At 35.9% G+C, this 18,906-nt stretch overlaps 1 protein-coding gene across 5 annotated transcripts in view; it reads left to right on the top strand.

Moving 5' to 3' along the window:
* The window catches only part of LOC144342350 (uncharacterized), a 117,886-nt gene extending 109,223 nt beyond the window's left edge, over positions 1 to 8,663 (top strand). For 3 of the 5 annotated variants that reach the window (XM_085490433.1, XM_085490432.1, XM_085490431.1), the window contains exons 2-5: positions 7,101 to 7,165; positions 7,498 to 7,738; positions 7,873 to 7,926; positions 8,532 to 8,663. In XM_085490433.1, the coding sequence (XP_085346559.1) occupies positions 7,130 to 7,165; positions 7,498 to 7,738; positions 7,873 to 7,898 (303 nt within the window). In that variant the 5' untranslated portion in view covers positions 7,101 to 7,129 and the 3' untranslated portion in view covers positions 7,899 to 7,926; positions 8,532 to 8,663. Of the gene's footprint in view, positions 1 to 3,032; positions 3,142 to 7,100; positions 7,166 to 7,497; positions 7,739 to 7,872; positions 7,927 to 8,531 lie in introns of those variants that run through there. The other 2 variants (XM_085490430.1, XM_085490434.1) reach the window with 2 other exon arrangements.
* The last annotated feature ends 10,243 nt before the right edge of the window (positions 8,664 to 18,906 follow it).

The raw sequence follows: 18,906 nt of genomic DNA, 5'->3' as shown, positions 1-18,906 counted from the left end.
CCATCTCTATTCTGGCCCACCCTTGCATTGTAGTCACCCACCAAAATTTGGATGACATGTTTGTGAGTACACCAGCTAGAACATCGTAAAACCTGTCCTTGGCGTTGGCATCAGCAACTTCTGTTGGCGCGGAGCATGATATGACTGTCATTTTGATTATTCTGCAGTCGAACCTGGCAAGTAGGAGCCTGTCAGAAATGCACTCATAGGTCATCAGAGCACTAGTTGCCGCACAGGATAAGAGCTGTCCCACACCAGATGTGAGGTCCTCTCCCTACTTACCCGAGTATAAAAGCGTAAGTCCGTTTGAGGCCAGTCTGAATTGGCCACTCCATCTCACTTCCTGGAGCCTGGTAATGTCAAGCTGGTATCTTTTTGCCTTGCCACAGATGGTCTTAAGCTAACCTACTTGGTAGAGTGTTTGTACGTTCCAGGTCCCGATATAGATATTTTGTCTCAACAATTTCCACTTCAGGGCAACTCACAGTATATGATTTGCCATGCAGGCTTACAGATGCAAAGATCTTCACAGTATTAAAGAGGAACCGATATTATAAATAGGAGCAGAATGGCAACCGCAATTAGTATGCTAATCTGAACCAAGCCGCTCACATGGGCCTCCACATGAGTAAAAATCGAAGTGCGAAGTACCCGTAAAAATCTAAGTGATGCTTTTTAAAAATCTTTTAAAAATTGTAAAGTGACCTGTTTGAGTGAATATCGATGTGATTATTTTATAAAATTAGGAAACTTAAGTGAGTTTCTTATAAGTATGGAAGCGAGACAAATATCATACATGGCATACATTGCCGAACATCGCCGGTGACGTGAATGCTCTAAAACATGAATCGTCAATTTAGTTTTCACAACCATTTACACAGTTCCTAATGAGTTGCCAAGTACCACATAGCAGGTTCAACCATAGACTGTCCATGGGTCAACGAAGACAATGAGAATTGTGTTTGCAAATTTGAAACGTCACTGCAAAGAGTACTAGCCAGAAATATTCCTAGTTGTTTGAAATGAAAATGCGATGTTTAGCGTTGTTCACTCTGATGTGTTCCGAGTGTATGTGGTGATATAGATCGTATTCTGAATTAACGCAGCGTACGATGGTAAATTGAATAGAAATGAAACTCTGATCCCCTCCGAAATGACGATGACGACTAATTCGACCAATTTTGTTACATGTGTCTCAGTGAGAATTCATTTAACTTTCTTGGTATGGTCTTTGTGGCTATTCTTACCAACATGACATTCGTGCCGGAACCGATCGGCCAACATTCACGTGTATGAGACCAAAAGTCAATATATTCTCGTATTGTTCGTATTCATTCAGCCATGCAAATGATATAGCAATTTATCAACGTACACTCTATTGTGCAATTTCCGGTCGTGTGTTCGAATTCACCAGTGTATAGTGAGACAAATGAAGACGTCACGTTAATATCAAAGCCATGTTAGACTGATTTTAGTCATGAAATATTTTTTTTAATTTAGAAATTAGTAACGACCTTTTCTAAATTTTGCGATTTGAATTGTGTGTCATGTACACCGCCATTTCTCAATTATGTCTCAAATTTCAAGAAACTCAACGTTTCGCTGATTTTAGTGGCGTGAAACTAGTACACGACATAGGAATAATATAATCTTGGACGCGAATCTCAAACTCATAACTCAAATTGACCTTTCGATGTGCCGCTTTCTAGCACCCCTTACAGTAAAAACAAATATCACGATTTGATGCATCGTCTTAAATCTGAGTTTCCGCAAAATGTCAATGTCAAATCGTTCTTATCTTCGGAACACGTTCCGTATTAGTTCGCATACATAATGTTCCCGACTGAAACGTTATACACTAAAATATTTATTTAAAAAACAGAAGACAAGTTATTTTCTGACGGGCGTGATCTACACATTTAAAACTCATATATTTACGAAACATTTACCGTGTATTTGTACACATTCGAATAAAATTAGAGTTAATAAAATATCATCTTCAAGATTAGATCATCACGTACGTAAATGCTTTCTAACGTCCGAGTTTGAAGTGACAGAATTTACTTTGTTGTTCGAGTTTGGGATGTAACGTATCCTTTTTGCCCTCGTCTGTTTTCACTCATATGCTTTCCAATGGATTCAATATGAACGCTGCGATCTTCCTCGGCATTACAGGTGAGCGTACAATTGTCTACGTACAGTAGGCCTAAAGCAGACACACTCATTCGAATTGCATGAAAATACATGATATGTTACTTAAATAAACAGCAATTACATAACCGATATTTTCAATAAAAAATGGTATAATTTCCACTTATAAAACAATTGAAATCAATCTAAAAAACTCGACTCACCTTGCTTAGTCAATGTCTACATGTACTCGGCAACACAGGAGACGTTTTTAGATCGACTTACGATGCCGTGCAATTCGACACTTCCGGTAAACGATTGTTACAAGGTGTTTGGAGTTAAAATCAGTGCCAGAGCAAGTACACTGACACATTTTTCACATACAAGTGGTCTGCATTAGTGTTAAAACATAATTATTGAACAAACAATCATGTGACTTAATATATATCCCTATTTAATTCATCTTAATTGCCTGCACACACGTTTTTTTCATTATATTATCTACCATTGGGCAGATGATAGACAACCTGATTCTTGTCAGACTCACCCTAAGGTAAGTAAAAACATCACCTTGAAAAATCCCCATTGGGTGAGGTAGGTAGGTCAAGGGCTGACCCGTGATCTAAATAGGTTAGCATATTGTACATGCATGCTTAAGGTTGTAATAATAATGTGGTTTTTAAGCTTTACAACAAAATAACACGCTTAAACACGGGCCACTACAGTGAATGCAACAATTTTTCAGTTTACTACATGAAGAAACTGTTTTATTGTGTTGGTACTCATTCATGAATATTAATTAACGATCTATGCTCCACTAAATTGTGTCCTCTGTACTACACATCCGGGGAGTTTCTATTGTTTACCATTTTGAATACCAACACTTTTTGATTTTTACTGGTACAGATGATAAAAAAAAATACAGCGATTATATTGAGGCACAACAACCTACTCATATCGCAACCTACTCGTGAAAGACAGAACAAGTGATCTCTAGGTACAAATTTACCTGTGAGTTAGATATTTTATACGTTTTTGTGTATTATTTTATTGTTTTTTCACAATCATTTGTTTTGTGTTGTGTGGACTTTCCCTATACGACTTGTGTTATACATCTTTGGTCCAGTAGTTTTTTTTTCACCATATGAAAAATCTGTTTACAATTAATTCGTCGCAAAAAATATTTTCCACAGAGTTTATCAATCATCTCATGTGCTAAATCGATAGGCTTACTCCCTTGAGCAGAGTCATGATCAGCGTTTTCAATTATAAAGTTATTCTCACAAAAACGGGCGACATACTCTGAAAAAAAACAGAGCTTGATATGTCTTAAGAAACAAGTGTTTAATTTTGTTGTAGCCCTGATGTATCTCAGCCTAGTTTTTATTTTTGAATTGAGATCATTACTACTTAATTAAGTTTTCGGGTTCTCAACCCTCAAATTATACAGTCATGCCGTACATGTGTTGAAATACATTTTTGGCAGTATATCCCATCCCAGTCAAATCTAAGTGAAAGGTTTAGATTGTATGCATACAATTACAGACAAAAAAATGCATGTATCTAACTTTAACATCTGTGAAAACCAGAAAGACAACTATAAAGACAATTATAAATCAAAACCAGAGTATGTCAGAGTGAAGTCACTGTGATATTGTTGGAGACAATGTACATTTGTTTAGCGGTATCCAAATGAATTTTTAAATGAATTATCTGGGCGTTGCTTATAAAGTACCGACCAAGTCGATATGAAACATACATTTTTGGAACACTTGTGTATTTCAATGAAATAGATGTCTTCATAGATCATCTCTATTGATGAAAGAGTTATTGATCCACGTCATCGTACTGACGTCATAGGTTATGCTAAATAATGTATTTGCACCATATTTCATTATGTAAAATTAAAGCATTGTGTTGTTAGTGAGAACTACTTATTGACGACAATTCACGTCAACTGTTTTGACTACTACCTAGCAGTGCCCATTTAAAACATGTCATCAAACAACCATTCATAAAAATAAAAATAAATTTCACGTTTTTGTTGTTTAGATATGCCACCGTTAGTGATCGACGATCTGTGTTTGAATCTCTAATATTTTAAAATAATGATTGTTGGTACTTTTAAGAGATGATACATGACTAGAAATAAAGCACCGTGATGCAACAACCATACAAATCGTTGCTGATATATACAGTATACAGATTTATCATGCTGAGTAAAGGTTGTTGTTTCAGTTCTATAATTAACATCAAGATGGCGATTTCTGAATGTGTCTTTCAAAATAAAAATACGTCCATTAACCGAGAATCGACATTGAGGAAATACAAATCACGTCAGTCTTTCGTCGATCAGAACCTAGAAGCGTGCGTGCTCAAAATGGAGCTCACTGTAGCATACACAGAAGATGACGATGCGATGCTCTCAAAAAATTGTCTGATTTTGATGTTGTAATCCGTTGAACCATTTTATTTGATGCCGATTTTAGTATTAAACACTTGTTACCTGACATTTTCTTTTTTTAAATAGCTCTTTCTTTATTCGTTTTTGAAAATAACATTGTATTCATATTCATGGTATCCATTCGAATAATCTGCTCTCTGCAATCTGCAATCGACAATTGCCCGACTGTCTGTGCTGATTTGGTGGTTTAAAACCACCAGTCACATAGCGCCCGACGAGGAGCTGGATACGTAGTGAAGAAAAACATTGACTGAAGCATTGCAAAGAACTGACTTGTTGTCAATAGTAACAAACATATTGGGAAAGTCAAAGACATGTGAAAAACACACTGGAATATAAATACTAACTTTCTAGGATCTTTATTTACTCCAAGTAATCCAGAGTAGAACGAGATGAATATACGCTATAGTCCGCCATCTTTATTTTAATATTAGATGCAAACATTATTTTGTGGGGGACCACGAGTCATAACTTGAGGGGAGTTAACACGTATGACCTAATTTACAGAGAAACATTATTTTGATTTTTCAGTGGACCAATAAATGCATTTGACAGGGGAATATAAAAATTATATCACAACAGCAATTAAAACAGCTTGCTGCATTATAAGTATCACTTCCCTGTCAAATTAGTGGTCCATGCTTATTTGAATCTGAACAGAACAGACCAATTCTATCACATCTTTCTAGGCTCAAACTTCCATCCAATCAGAGCATTCCAAATAAAAATGATTCCCCACAAATACTAGACGGCACTCTGACTAAAATGTTGCCACAATTTACGTTAAAAGAATTGATTGAACATTCGCCACAACTCTCATTTACCTTAGAACAAGGTCTTTTGTTTATATGGAAATGGAAAGCACGCCCTCAACAGGAGTATCCTCCAGCTTGGTACTTATCTCCAACCCTCATAGCTTTTGGTATTGGGGCGGGAGATGGTCAGGCCAATCTCTCCGTGACATTTCCCCAGGGAATGGAGTGATCAGTTGCCACTTGCGGACTTGGATTCGAGCAAGGCGACATCATCCGCAAAATCCAAGTCAGAGAGATACCATCCAGGTTGAATTACTCTGAGTGTTTTTGTGCGCCGTCTCATGCAGATGCCTGCCTGGTTGTTGTCACATGCCTTTCAGAGGACAAATTCAATGATGACCACACAAATCCCTGTTTTACTCCTGTCTCAATCTTGAACCAGTCTGTTTGCTGACCATCTACAATGACGGATGCATGGCAGTCCCTGTACACACATTGAATTGAAATGACTGTCATTTTGATTATTCCGCAGTCGAACCTGGCAAGTCGGAGCCTGTCAGAAATGCACTCTACGTCATCCGAGCACTAGTTGCCGCACAGGATAAGAGCTGTCCCACACCAGATGTGAGGTCCTCTCCCTCTTCACCCGAGTATAAAAGCGTAAGGCCATTTGAGGCCAGTCTGCCTTGGCCACTCCATCACACTTCCTAAAGCCTGGTAATGTCAAGCTGATACCTTTTTGCCTCATCACAGAGGGTCTTAAGCTGACCTACTTGGTAGAGTGTTTGTACGTTCCAGGTCCCGATATGGATATTTTGCCTCAACAATTTCCACTTCAGGGCAACCCCTTCCACGGCTTTCAGAGTTGCCCATGATCTGTGATGGTATAATTGGATGAATATGAATGGATAATTGCTTTGGCTGTTGACTTGTGTGTCGATACATGTTCGTTTGCATAACAATGTTGTAGCTCTGTGATTGGTTGTTAGCCCATCGCCAGACGGTCAGTATGGCGGGGCTGTTATCTTCTGTTTGATTTTGGAGTTTTCTCTCCAAGACAGGTTTCCTTACCTAAATAATGTGTCCTGTCTACTCAGTTGGAGGTGACTCCTCCAACAGGGGGACAGGTTTGGTACAGAGTTAGGGCGTGTCCACACGCCGGTGGGCCATGCACTCTGAACCTCTAGGGCTCCTACCTGCTCCAAGATCCCCAGTTCTTTAGCTTAGAGCCGCAAGTAGTCCAGTTTATAGGTGTGACCACAGGGAGGTAGAGCTGGAGTCGTGGTGTAGGAGAGGCTATATACTGGCAGGGGAGACTTACACAGTCGATGCTAGCCAGCAGCAGAAGCTGAAGGCAAAGCAAGCAAGCAAGAAAAGCACTAACTATTGCACTAGACACATCACTAACATCTTGTGGCTACGCCACCATATGCATAACAATTTTAATTTTAAACTTCTATGCTCTTGTATCCAATCGTGTGTAATTAAAACAATTTGACGATAATTTCCAGAAGTATTTGGACAGTATATACGTTTATCATTTTTCAGTGCATGATAATCCTTCTATGGATGCAATGCTTTTGAATGAATCAGTTGTAAATTTTTACTTAGAATTACAATAATATTTATATTATGTATCAAGTGTTTTTAGAATTATTTAAACTTTGCTTACATTGTGAAACTTGGGCTTGTGTGATCTTGTTTTAATTTATATAAAATTATTATTCTGAATATCTACGTTATATTTTCAGTATTTTCAAACTGTTAATCGAGTGACAACATGGCAGCTAAGTTTATGTGTATGGCTTTGGTACTGGTAAGTTTATGCTGATACATTTTGTAAGTGGTTTAGTGTCCTCCACAGCCACATGCATAATTCATTGGAAATCATTGTCAACACACCACGCACATAACATATATTAATTCATAATTGTATTTTCCTAGTGTCGATGAACAAGAAGTAGATCATCGTAACATTGTTTGAAATTAGTTTCAAATTATAATAGTTATACACTTTTATTTGCGTATAACATAAAATTTACAGCAACGAGATAAAATATACCCAATACTTAACGTTGCGGTATATATAGATTCCATTGTAAAACAAAATGAAACGCACAGATTTTATGTATTATGTGTTATTTTCAGATGCTGATCTGTATCATAATAAGTCCTACAGACGGGCATAGTTCAAGGTCGTTAAGTCGATCAGCCAGTGAATCATCAGAATCGGACAAATCGATCGGGCGTAGTTCAAGATCGTTAAGTCGATCAGCTAGTGAATCATCTGGATTGGACGAATCGATCGGGCGTAGTTCAAGGTCGTTAATTCGATCAGCTAGTGAATCATCTGAAACGGACGAATCGATCAGGGAATTGAGTGATAATAGTATGTATATATGTATATTATTACAATTACATTTACTTTCATGTATCACATATGGTGGTAAACATAATCGTGACCTGTCCTCGTGAAATGTATGAAATTGATATAATTATATTATACACTGTGAATTTCTTCAGATCGGTTAGATTTTTGGAAGAAATAGCTACTCAAAAAGTTCTAAGTTTTACAAGGTAAGGCTAAAAGATGTTGCTGATGGTTTATTTGATCATGTATTATTATTTGCAGTATGTATAAATAAAACAATAGAGTGTGGTATCTTGCAACAAAAACGAATAAAAATAAGACTACCCTTCACTGGATTAAATGTGTAGGAATCCAAGTAAATAACATACATTATTTTTCAAGCGGAAATAGCAGAAACATACATTTACTTATATTTAAACTATTACAGTTATCAAATTATTCAAGTAATAGAAATATTGCAGAATGTTAGTTGTGTAATTTGCATACAAAATAATACTTAATGCATAACTTGTTTTCTTAAGAATCATATGAATAATTGTGAAATAACGTAATGGCATCAACCCAACCACTGATCTAAATGTTAGGGTTTCATGCACTTCAATGATTTTGTTTTTGTAAAGTAGTCTGATATAGTTTCCTATGCAAAACACTATGATTTGACACATTTTGCACTGTGGATCAAATAAAATTTCACTTCGTTTTAGGCTGCAATTCGACAATGTTATGATTGATGATTTACCGACAAAAAAGAAGGTTATTATTTCACGGGTGCCATGTAAGGACGTACTCTAACGCTTTTTTTCTTTTTCAGATTAAGTGCAATTCATGCTGTGTACTTGATGAGTGATTAAGAACGAAACGACTTTTAACTATCAATAATGACTACTTGGTGGTGGTGATAATATACCTTTAACTGTAATAAAATAGTCTAGTTACTCTGCAATGATAGTTCCAGTTTTTACCTAGTCATATGTACGTATTTCCAATGTTGCATCATAAAAGAAAGAAACCCTTCGAAATTTAAATGTGTCGCCAGTCTGTCAGAAATTAATAAAACGAAAAACCAAACCATAACATGCATAACACTGTAGCTACTTCGAAAACAAGTCAAAAAGACTTCGAAAAAGTCATTTCAAAGAAATGGTTTAGGTCATTTTTGAATTAACATAGCTGACGTATAGACATGTCCGTGAAATGACATGTGATGAACGGAGTTAAACATACATGAGCGAAACCCAAAGCGTCTCCAACTATATCTGACCATTGCTGAGCCCAAATTTTACCTGTACTGGCCACCGTGAAAAAAAACAATAACAAGGCAATTAATAACAAGGCACCCAAATATGTCTATATAAAACATGTTTACTACAACAACCAGAGGGCAATATGTAATACATGAAGCGACAATCAATTTCGATTTAAAAATTGAATACAGAATGGCGAATAATGGTGACCATTCTGTATATTTGAAGATAGAAAAATAACTGCGGAAACATTCTCGCGATACTTATCCTACGTGTATAAATCACATTTCGCGCTGAAGAATTAAAAATTTGTTCCTAATTTCCTAAAAATATTTAAATATATCATCTATAATAAATAACAATGAAAAAAGTTCATATACAATGCAAGATATAATTCTTACTTAATGACACATGATTATAATAATGTCATTACCAAATAGAACATCTCATAAACTGTATCTGGATGTAAAAATGTTGGAATAACTTGCGTCACTGTATATGTGTTTTATGAAATTGCACACAAGTGAAATACAAGATCAAAAACTTAAGAATTATGACATAGAGAGGCCAAGTAAGATTACTAAATTCACAAAAAAGAATGGATTGGGTTAATAGTATTGAAGCAATGCAGATAGATGACAATCTAAAGTTGTGTCTAGACCCATGGGTCTTCAACAAAGAAAGAAAACAAAATATTAGCTGCACACAATATATAATTTGCCATGCAGGCTTACAGATGCAAATATCTTCCAAGTATTAGATGTTAAGGAATGGTCAAATTGGTCCAGAAGAGTACATCTCACAACGTTCTTAACGCCATTTTTATAGAATATATCCGAAAAACACAAAGACAATTCAAATCTGGTACATGGGTTGATGCCTCTATTAGGGGTTAATTATGGTGTTCTTATGGTGTTCTTGAACGTTATATCAGGTACCCGGGATCGGGGAGTTCGCAACTCTTTCGACCAAGCAAAGACCAACACAGAGATGGAATCGTGTCAACTTCTCTTCTCAGCGCCGCGTGGAGAGCTCGCCAAGGCTGGTTCGCCTCGCCTAGTACTCTCCAAGACTGGCCCAAGACTAACTTTATTCACTTCTCAAAACCTTAATCTATCACATGCAAGTTTAAGAGTTCCACATTTCACTCGCATGTAGCCAGGCACACGTCGTATATTTTTGATTAATTGTCCTGTACATTAAGAGACTAAACATACCAAACTGTCAGGAATAACAATCCGTTAGCAAAGTTTATATCTATAATTAGTTACAATCACTGGCTCGAATTCCGTCGAGGACCTCGTATAAGCCTATAAATGATGACAGGTTATGGACAAGTGTCGAATGATCTCAACCAGCTATTCCACTAGAAATCAGCTATTAAGTCGTATCAGTGACCGATCTTTAGACACATGAAAATAAATCATGACACCTCATTAAATGCTCATGAATACATTCATAGCCAGTTTGTATCTGTGAATACTGTTACTTTAGTAACTATACTTCTCAGGATGATAGGATGATATCGTATGCCTTGCATATTATATTATCAATGTCAATGTATCCACGCAATGGCACATTTTATTTATTTTATTAGCTTTTTAGAACCAGGTGCATGTGTGGAAGAGTCTTTTTTGGTCAGGCGTGATAGGTAAAATCACAGAGAAAGTAAAGTAATTTAAAGATTTGTAATATCTGTTTGACCAAACATTAATGATATACAAAATTCCGAATACACATTGATCCTAAGTTTAATATATTGGTGTTATATTGGGAAACTACTAGTTTAATTTAGTTTACATGTGTCGTAAATTAACATACAACACTTTACACTAATCACGCAATTAACATGCAACAATTAACACGAATCATACAATTAACAGACAACAATTAACATACAATTAACATACAACAATTTATACGAATCATAACTTAACATACAGCAATTTTTACAGGAATCGTGCAATTAACATACAACAATTTACACGAAGCATGCAATTAACATACAACAATTTACACGAATTATGCAATTAACATACAAAAATTTACATGAATCATACAATTTACACAAATCATACAATCATGCAATTAACACGAAACATACAATTAACATACAATTTTTACACGAATCATACAATTAACATACAATTTACACGAATCATACCATTAACATACAATATTTAACATGAATCACGCAACATACAGCAATTTATACGAATTACACAATTAACAAACAATTTACACTAATCATACAATTTACATGAATGATACAATTAATATACAACAATTTACCCAAATCATACACAATTGTGTATTGTAAACACAACTCCAATATTGAGAGTTTTCTTCAACGTCTTTTGATACATCTTCCCCAGCCAAGGACCATTTATTTGGCCAAACACTCAACTTTACCCTTGGCAGATTTCACTACGATTTACTGTATGTCGCACGCCCTCAAATGATTATAAGATTCACTTGGGCTCATTTGCATTACCCAATCAAAACTCATGATAGAAACGATACTCAAGTGGTAACATATAAAACAATCTTGGAATATATAAATCAACGTGTTGCTAGGTTACTGACCATCAAAATAAAGCGCTTAGTTCTGTATCTGAGGGAAATGATGTGCAACGAAACCCGATCCGGCAAGTCGATATGTTATCTGTTTCGACAGTTTTGTCAGTTCACTAAAACACGGTTTGGACAAATATTTAGACATTCCATCGTCTTCATTCACTTGTGCACAAACAATTTCCAACGTTGCAATAAAACATTTTGTAAACGTGTCAACGAACATACTCCTTTTGTTTTTGACTCCCAGTGAATTAGCCAATGTTTTAATCTGTGATACCCCAAGACGTTCACATTTATGGTACAGCCACGCTGATTGGTGGTGCCACCTTCTTGGCTCGCGAAATCAAATGACTCAATTTAATTGCAGTGAATTACCGCTTTTCTTAACACGGTCACGCAAGGGTTCGTGGGTCGGTTATGAATGACCGGCTTTAGCGAAACCATGCGGTTCGGACGATGCTTTTGATAGAGCCAGTGTGAGTGAATTGTCTTGGTACGTACTTCGTTTTTATAATAATTCAGTTGTTTTGCCTTCTTCACTGACACATTGACTCTGTGTTTGTAGCTGCGAATGAAAACACTCTCTGCTGCAGGCAAATAGAGGAAACATGTATTTGAAGACTCTTCGCAGGCTAATTCGGTAACAATAACTGGAGCCACGTTTAGTGTGAAATTATGACACGTGGAGACCAGTCCTTGAATCAAGCTGAACGACCGATAGAAATGTTAGTGGCAATTCGTGGATAACCTTGCTTACTGAATCGGTTGTGACTACAGGAGCCACGTTTAGCGTGAATCAGTGAGGATACATTGAGACTTATCTGTAAATGTAGTGCCTATAGACTGGTCTATTATACCTTCTTATTTAAATGTGAGAAAAGAAAGCTTGGGCTGTTTTATTTAAGGGTATTAAAATTCAACAGAGGACAATACCAAATAGTATGTGGTATTCATTGAGCATGTATATATAAACCGTGTACACTCACATAAAAGAGGGGATACATGTGTGTCATATTGGGGAACATGTGAGTATTTTATTGTCTTAAAAACACCAGTTCTTTCACAAATAAAAAAAAATGAAAAAGAAAACAAAATGCAGACCTCACTTCCTTATAATTTTGAGTGGGCCAAGTTTCCACATACAAAAATACACATACTATTTCTGTTTAATTTATTTTATTTTATAGTATTTTCACTGAATTCTCTAAAGCTAATTTGCTGTATAATTTGAACAGTATTTCATTGGATTTTTACTTTCACTATGCACAGGCATACTAACACTAATAGAGGTGTTCAATAGTAATTTAAAACACTCAATTATAGATGTAATTAATTCATAATTTTTACCAATGTGCATAGTTGCATCAAGAAAGGGGTGGACCAATAACAATGGTAGATAAAGAGGGAAAAGGAGGGGAGGGACGGAGGACATGGTATATTTGACAGTCACTAGATCTGTTGTTACAATACACTTATATTCTGCTTTTGAAAATTGAAAATGAACAAATGACCACAAAATATATTAAAATACACCATCTCAAATGCCCTTGCTATTACATTGAAGGTTCTCCCCAACTGAGATCGTGAGTATACAAATTAATCATCATATCCATATCGTTATATTTAAATCTGTTTCACGACATTTTAAGAAGTTATTTTACAAGCATAACAATACAAGGACTATATTTGGTGTCACAGTTTGCTCCCAATTCATATTGGAATATTGCCAGCAATAATTAATAAATCTTGTTCAGTATACTATTTATTCCCGACATCATATTCAGTTCTCAAAGGCTACAACAGTAATAAATAAACAGAAATCATCTTGATGCCATGTTTTTAGAAGTGGTTCCAATCAAATTTTGATTGAGACCATACCTTTTCAAGCTGCAGGGTGTCTAAAAAATGACCCAACAACCAATTAACACATCTTCCACCCATCACGAAAATTGTATCCATAATTGAACAACCAAGAAAGCAACAAATATCAGGCTGCATCTTGAAAACAACGAGATATCGCATTACAACCAGTCATTGCAAAGATGAACTCATCCACCCCTCCCAGTACACCCTACAGCATTTAATGATTCCTATACTCATTTGAATGTATGTACAACAAGCTTAGCCAATTTTATTTATTGTTGACTGAGGGCGCTATTTACTAATGAAAGGGATCTTTTAAGAGAATTAAACTTATTGCGATCACGTTCGTCCAGCTGCCATTTTATAGAAAATACAAAATCTACCAGTGTAATAAGATTCGTTCTTTTTTTTCTTATTTTAAACGATAGTAACAATATTCCTGATTGGCCAACTAGATACATGATTCGAGTAATATAACATCCGGTTTTATTACCTGTAAAAGAAATTATATTTTGTATTTAATAACTCGACATTATATATAGTTTGTCACGGTTGGAAATGATAATAATTCGTAATAAATCGTGTGTGATCAAACATGTCATGTAGAGGAGGCAATCAGAAATATGAAATGCGCAACCGCCATTTCGACGAAAATGTCACTTTAAACTCAACTGTCTACTTTTGATTTTTGAGATTTATCATAATTTTCAAACACTGCTCAAAATAGATAGTGATAAGATTTACGCTAACTATACCGAGTTGTTCGTGTTCTGTGCCTATTTAGTTAATATATAAAATAATACAACATATCTGGAAAATAGGAATATTACTATAATTGTCTGTATCATTACCCTTTATTTCATATCATGCCCAAATATGTAACTGATGATAGTTACAGCCACTATTTAATATATATTTTATACTAAATATTGTGACATATTACTAAATACTATACATATTAGACTTTGATGACTCAAGTCCCGCATATTCAACTAAAATCATAACCCGTATAACATGTCTGCCAAGTTTCTTTTTTTTTTAATTCGGCTTTCGAGTTTTGTCACTCGAATATAAACTATTTCCCGATGCCCATCAAACTAGATGTGGCCCGATTGTCTACTAACACATTATATTCTGCGACTCAACTTAAACTACACAAACCACAACTAAAACAATAAATAAGACGACGGTTCCTATATGAAAGACCGTACCATGGGCTGGGCGGAGCTTAGTATTCTAATCTGACTGATTATTCAACGACAGCAACTGTCAATTGTTCCTTATATGCAGATAGTCGACGTCTACGCTAATCTCTTGTTTATTATGCATAGTTACTGATCTAAGCTGTTTAAAGTAAAATAAACAAGCCATTTCTGGTGACGCGGCAGCTTGCGAGAATTCGAATTCAAATCGGGTATAGACTTTAACCACGCTGCATAGAGTAAATATGTTTGGTTGTATTTTAATTGTACTACTGTTATTCTAATCTTTCCACGATGTTTATTTATCGCTCTTCACCCTTTGTTGTAAAGGTACAATGATTCCGAAACTCACTGTTGCCACTGTCAGAATCTTCTGGAATGTAATGCTATTTGCATAGACCTTAGAAAGTGTCCATGGTATTTGTTCATTTAAGGGCGGGTCGGTATTTCTATTTGCATCTGAGAACTAATTTAGTTATTTTACTTCAAATGTGCACATGTGCTTGACGGAGCATGTTGTGTCTTTACTTGGCGTTATGACGCATATTTGAAGTAAAATAATTAAATTGGTTCTCAGACGAAAAACATCAAATTTTAGACCATATAATCATAGACATAAATACTTTGTTCACAACGACAGTCATACTTGATACATCAGCATATAGAGACTGTACTAGTGACTTGTTCTTGTTATATGTTGCATATATGCAACCGATAACCCGCAATTCAGCATATCCGTACAAACGTCAATGCGAGGCCATGTTGTTCTGTCATATTACTTTACTAGTTTCGAATGTATTTACATATTCGATGTATCTTTGAATACAAAGAAAATGCTCCGCTGCTTACATAAGATATTATGGGTCTATCTGTTCAACTTTCATCTATTTAAGAATAATTATGCATGCAACTTTCCATCAGATGTGACACATGGAGAAAAAAATCCGACCCACAGTTAATGCTTTCATTCACCAATTAGTATATTCAATAATATCAACCGAAAAAACATAATGTCATCGTAACTGTGTTGGAAAAGTGCTGACTTCCACTATATATCAGAGTTATACAGACTCAGAAGCAGACGATTTGACGACCTCTGCCCACGTTCGTTAAATTTAAAAATGAGATTACGATTAAATACACGGAAACGAATTAATGCGGTTTGTAACGAACATATTACTAGCGCTACAGTCACTTGGATAACCAAACAGTCGGCCGAATGCATTATAAAAATAATTATAACATACTTTAAGAGCGTTTATGTTCGATTTACGGTAAGTGCACCACAATTGGCTGCAATAAAAATTGGAACAAAACATTTTAAATAAAATACATTTCACACGACGACTCCATTTGGCGAATCTACGTAACATACTGTTAGCTCTCGTGCAGAAAGACCGTCTCTGGTTGTCAATATCCATATTGTCATTTAAATCCGTAGTCAATACGTGACCGAGGTAAGTAAAGTTAACAAACAAAGTTAATGTCATTACCATATACAGTAATTGCAGGTAAAGTGTCAAGTTTAAGACGTCCTGAAAAGTGCATACATTTTGTTTTGGTAAGATTATATTCAATATTATGATGGATTGCATAGATTTCACAAACATGTACAAGTTTTCTCAAACCCTTGATAGAGGGCGCGATCATGCACATATCATCAGCATAACTAAGGTTATTAATAATTAATGTTTTGCCAACTAGGCACCCGCTCATGGTATTATTGAGCTGGATCTTCAAGTTATCCACATACACATTGAATAAGACTGGCGACATAACACCCTCTTGTCGCACCCCATTAGATACAGAGAATAGTCGCGAGACAGAATTACTCCATCTGATAGAATAGTATTGCGAGGAATACCACTTCACAAGAAATCGTACGATGTATAGTGGAACCTTACGGTCTGCTAGTATGATAAATAGTGTCCAGTGGTTGACTTTGTCAAAAGCTTTTGACGCACCAAGAAAACAAACAAAGACATTACTACCGAGAGAGTTATAATGACGAATAAGCTCTTTTAAAACGAAAACACAGAAATCCGTAGAATGATCGATTGCTGGTAGTCATGAGGTAGAGTTCACATCTCTCAAGAAGCAAGTGTTCCGCTAGTTTTGATATTACTGTTGTTATTGCAATATGACGGTAGTTGTTCTTGCTGGTCACATCTCCATTTGTATTCTTCAATAGAGGAAGAAGAGTAACGTTTGACATATCAGGGGGATATATCCGTGGACAAACATAGATGAGATACACATAGACAAATGCACATTAACAGATGAGTTAGCATACTTAAGATTCTCAGCGCAGAGACCATCAGAGCCACGTGACTTTTGAGTTGGTAGCTTACCGATAATATTCGCAATGTCCGCACTAGATACAAGATTATCGTTATTATCACTTTTGCTTTATATTGAGCATTCTCCACGGAATTTAAAATAGCTTCAAAATGATTGGCCCACATATCCGCAATTCCTGGTTCACCCGAGGTACCCCCAACCGTGGAGGGCGATGTAACACGTTTTTTTTTGTATGAACCTTCTTCCAGAATGCACTGCACTCTTTATTTATAAAGGATTTTGCAATAGAATCAGCTCTAGCCTGTGCTTCGTTCTTTCTGCAACTACGTAGTGCAAGCTTGAATTTTGATCTTGATGATTGCATCATATGGTGGATGAAACCTTGTCTGGGTTTACCAGCATCTCGTATACAAGAAAACATTCACGAGCCCTATAATGTTATTTAATTTGTTATGTCTTCGCATGACCTACCATTTCCAGATGTACCACCAAACCGTTATGTGGATAGAGTAACCGTCACTATGTGAACGTTTGACAGTTATGTTGTGTTTCCGTTGATTACATCTTGCATACATTTCACAAGACCGCAAATTAGATCATTGATTATGCTTCATTTCCTCTCTATTGTCAACCATGTTAATTTCTGGATTAAATATGTACCGGGTTTATATGATATTCCACCCTCCTTTTTGTTATGTCTTGTTGATTCTTGTAAGCAAACGTTCCTGCTTGTTTCTATATTTAATGTTGTTCATGGCCAAGTGTTCAACTGTTTATGCTGATGAGTCGTTAATACAATCAAATTATTAATCATATTCAACCTAATTAATTCAACTGTGTGATTAATGTAAGTCGCATTTTACAAGAGTTCACTGTATTGATGCCATCCGTGTCAACGTCGCTGTAACAAAATCACTAACATAGTTCTACAGTATAGCTTGATTATGTGTATTGTAATCGACGATGCTTGGAATAGTCATCACAATTACGAAAGAACGAACAATGATTTAGAGGAAGTACAAGTTCCAAAACCACAAATCAGACCCAGTAAATATAATTTATAGAATCAACCTTTATTAGGTGCCCAAGCCTCTTTCTTCTTTATTCTTCTTTTTCTTACGTAACTTTTTAAGGTGTTTTGCGAAAATAACTGAAGCTAGAAACCTGAAACTTTGAATGGTGAGGTAGACTAATGGGATCTGGTGTAAATATCTTGCAAAATGGCAATCGGTCACATGGTTTGGCAGCTATCGTGTTTTGAATTTTATAATGGTTCTAAATCAGACGAGGACCTGAAACTAGTGGTGCAATGACATGTAGTATGCAGCTACAAAATTTCAGATGATCAAATTATGGTGCATTGTGGGTAATGAAACTTGGTATCATGATGAGTTATTGTCTGAATTACAGAAATTTGTTTCCCGGATTCTGGTTGGTAATTACTTTGTCCGCCATTTTTGATTTTGTGAAAAACAATTATGTGTGGTGTGTTAGGGAGTTAGCCTAATGTAAGATATGGCGCCATCAGCGTCCATACTGATAACCCGCTTGTTTATACACTTAATGTATGCAGCCTTTTTTCTGACCTCAGTGTGGAATATAAACATGGCGTCTTAGATATGCTGTCAGTGTTTAGTCACTAGTCTTGTCATTAATTATCTTCAATGAACAAACCCATAACATGGTGTCAAAAGTGGTGAAGTTTTGGCGAAAATAGTGTGGATCACAGTAGAAAAGCCTGGATTACAACACACCTACCAATACGAAGACTACTCAGCAAAGTAAAAATACAAAACTGGCAAGTTTGACTCTGTATATGTGTTTGAGCACAGATCGTCGTTATTATTGTTGTGAACAGTTTGACAATATCACCGATTGAATATATGTGAGTGCAAACATTTTTTTTGAGTATCCAGCCTTTAAACTGACTCATATGTGTGCAGCACAACACTTCAAAACCGTGAGTAACATAGCGTGAAATTTCTTGTCAGCGTTGACC

This window comes from Saccoglossus kowalevskii, chromosome 15 (genome assembly GCF_978046115.1).
Source record: "Saccoglossus kowalevskii chromosome 15, keSacKowa6.1, whole genome shotgun sequence".
NCBI classification, from domain to species: domain Eukaryota; kingdom Metazoa; phylum Hemichordata; class Enteropneusta; family Harrimaniidae; genus Saccoglossus; species Saccoglossus kowalevskii.
The sequence above is the reverse complement of the archived record's forward strand: the minus strand, read 5'-3'. Positions and strand labels throughout refer to the sequence as shown.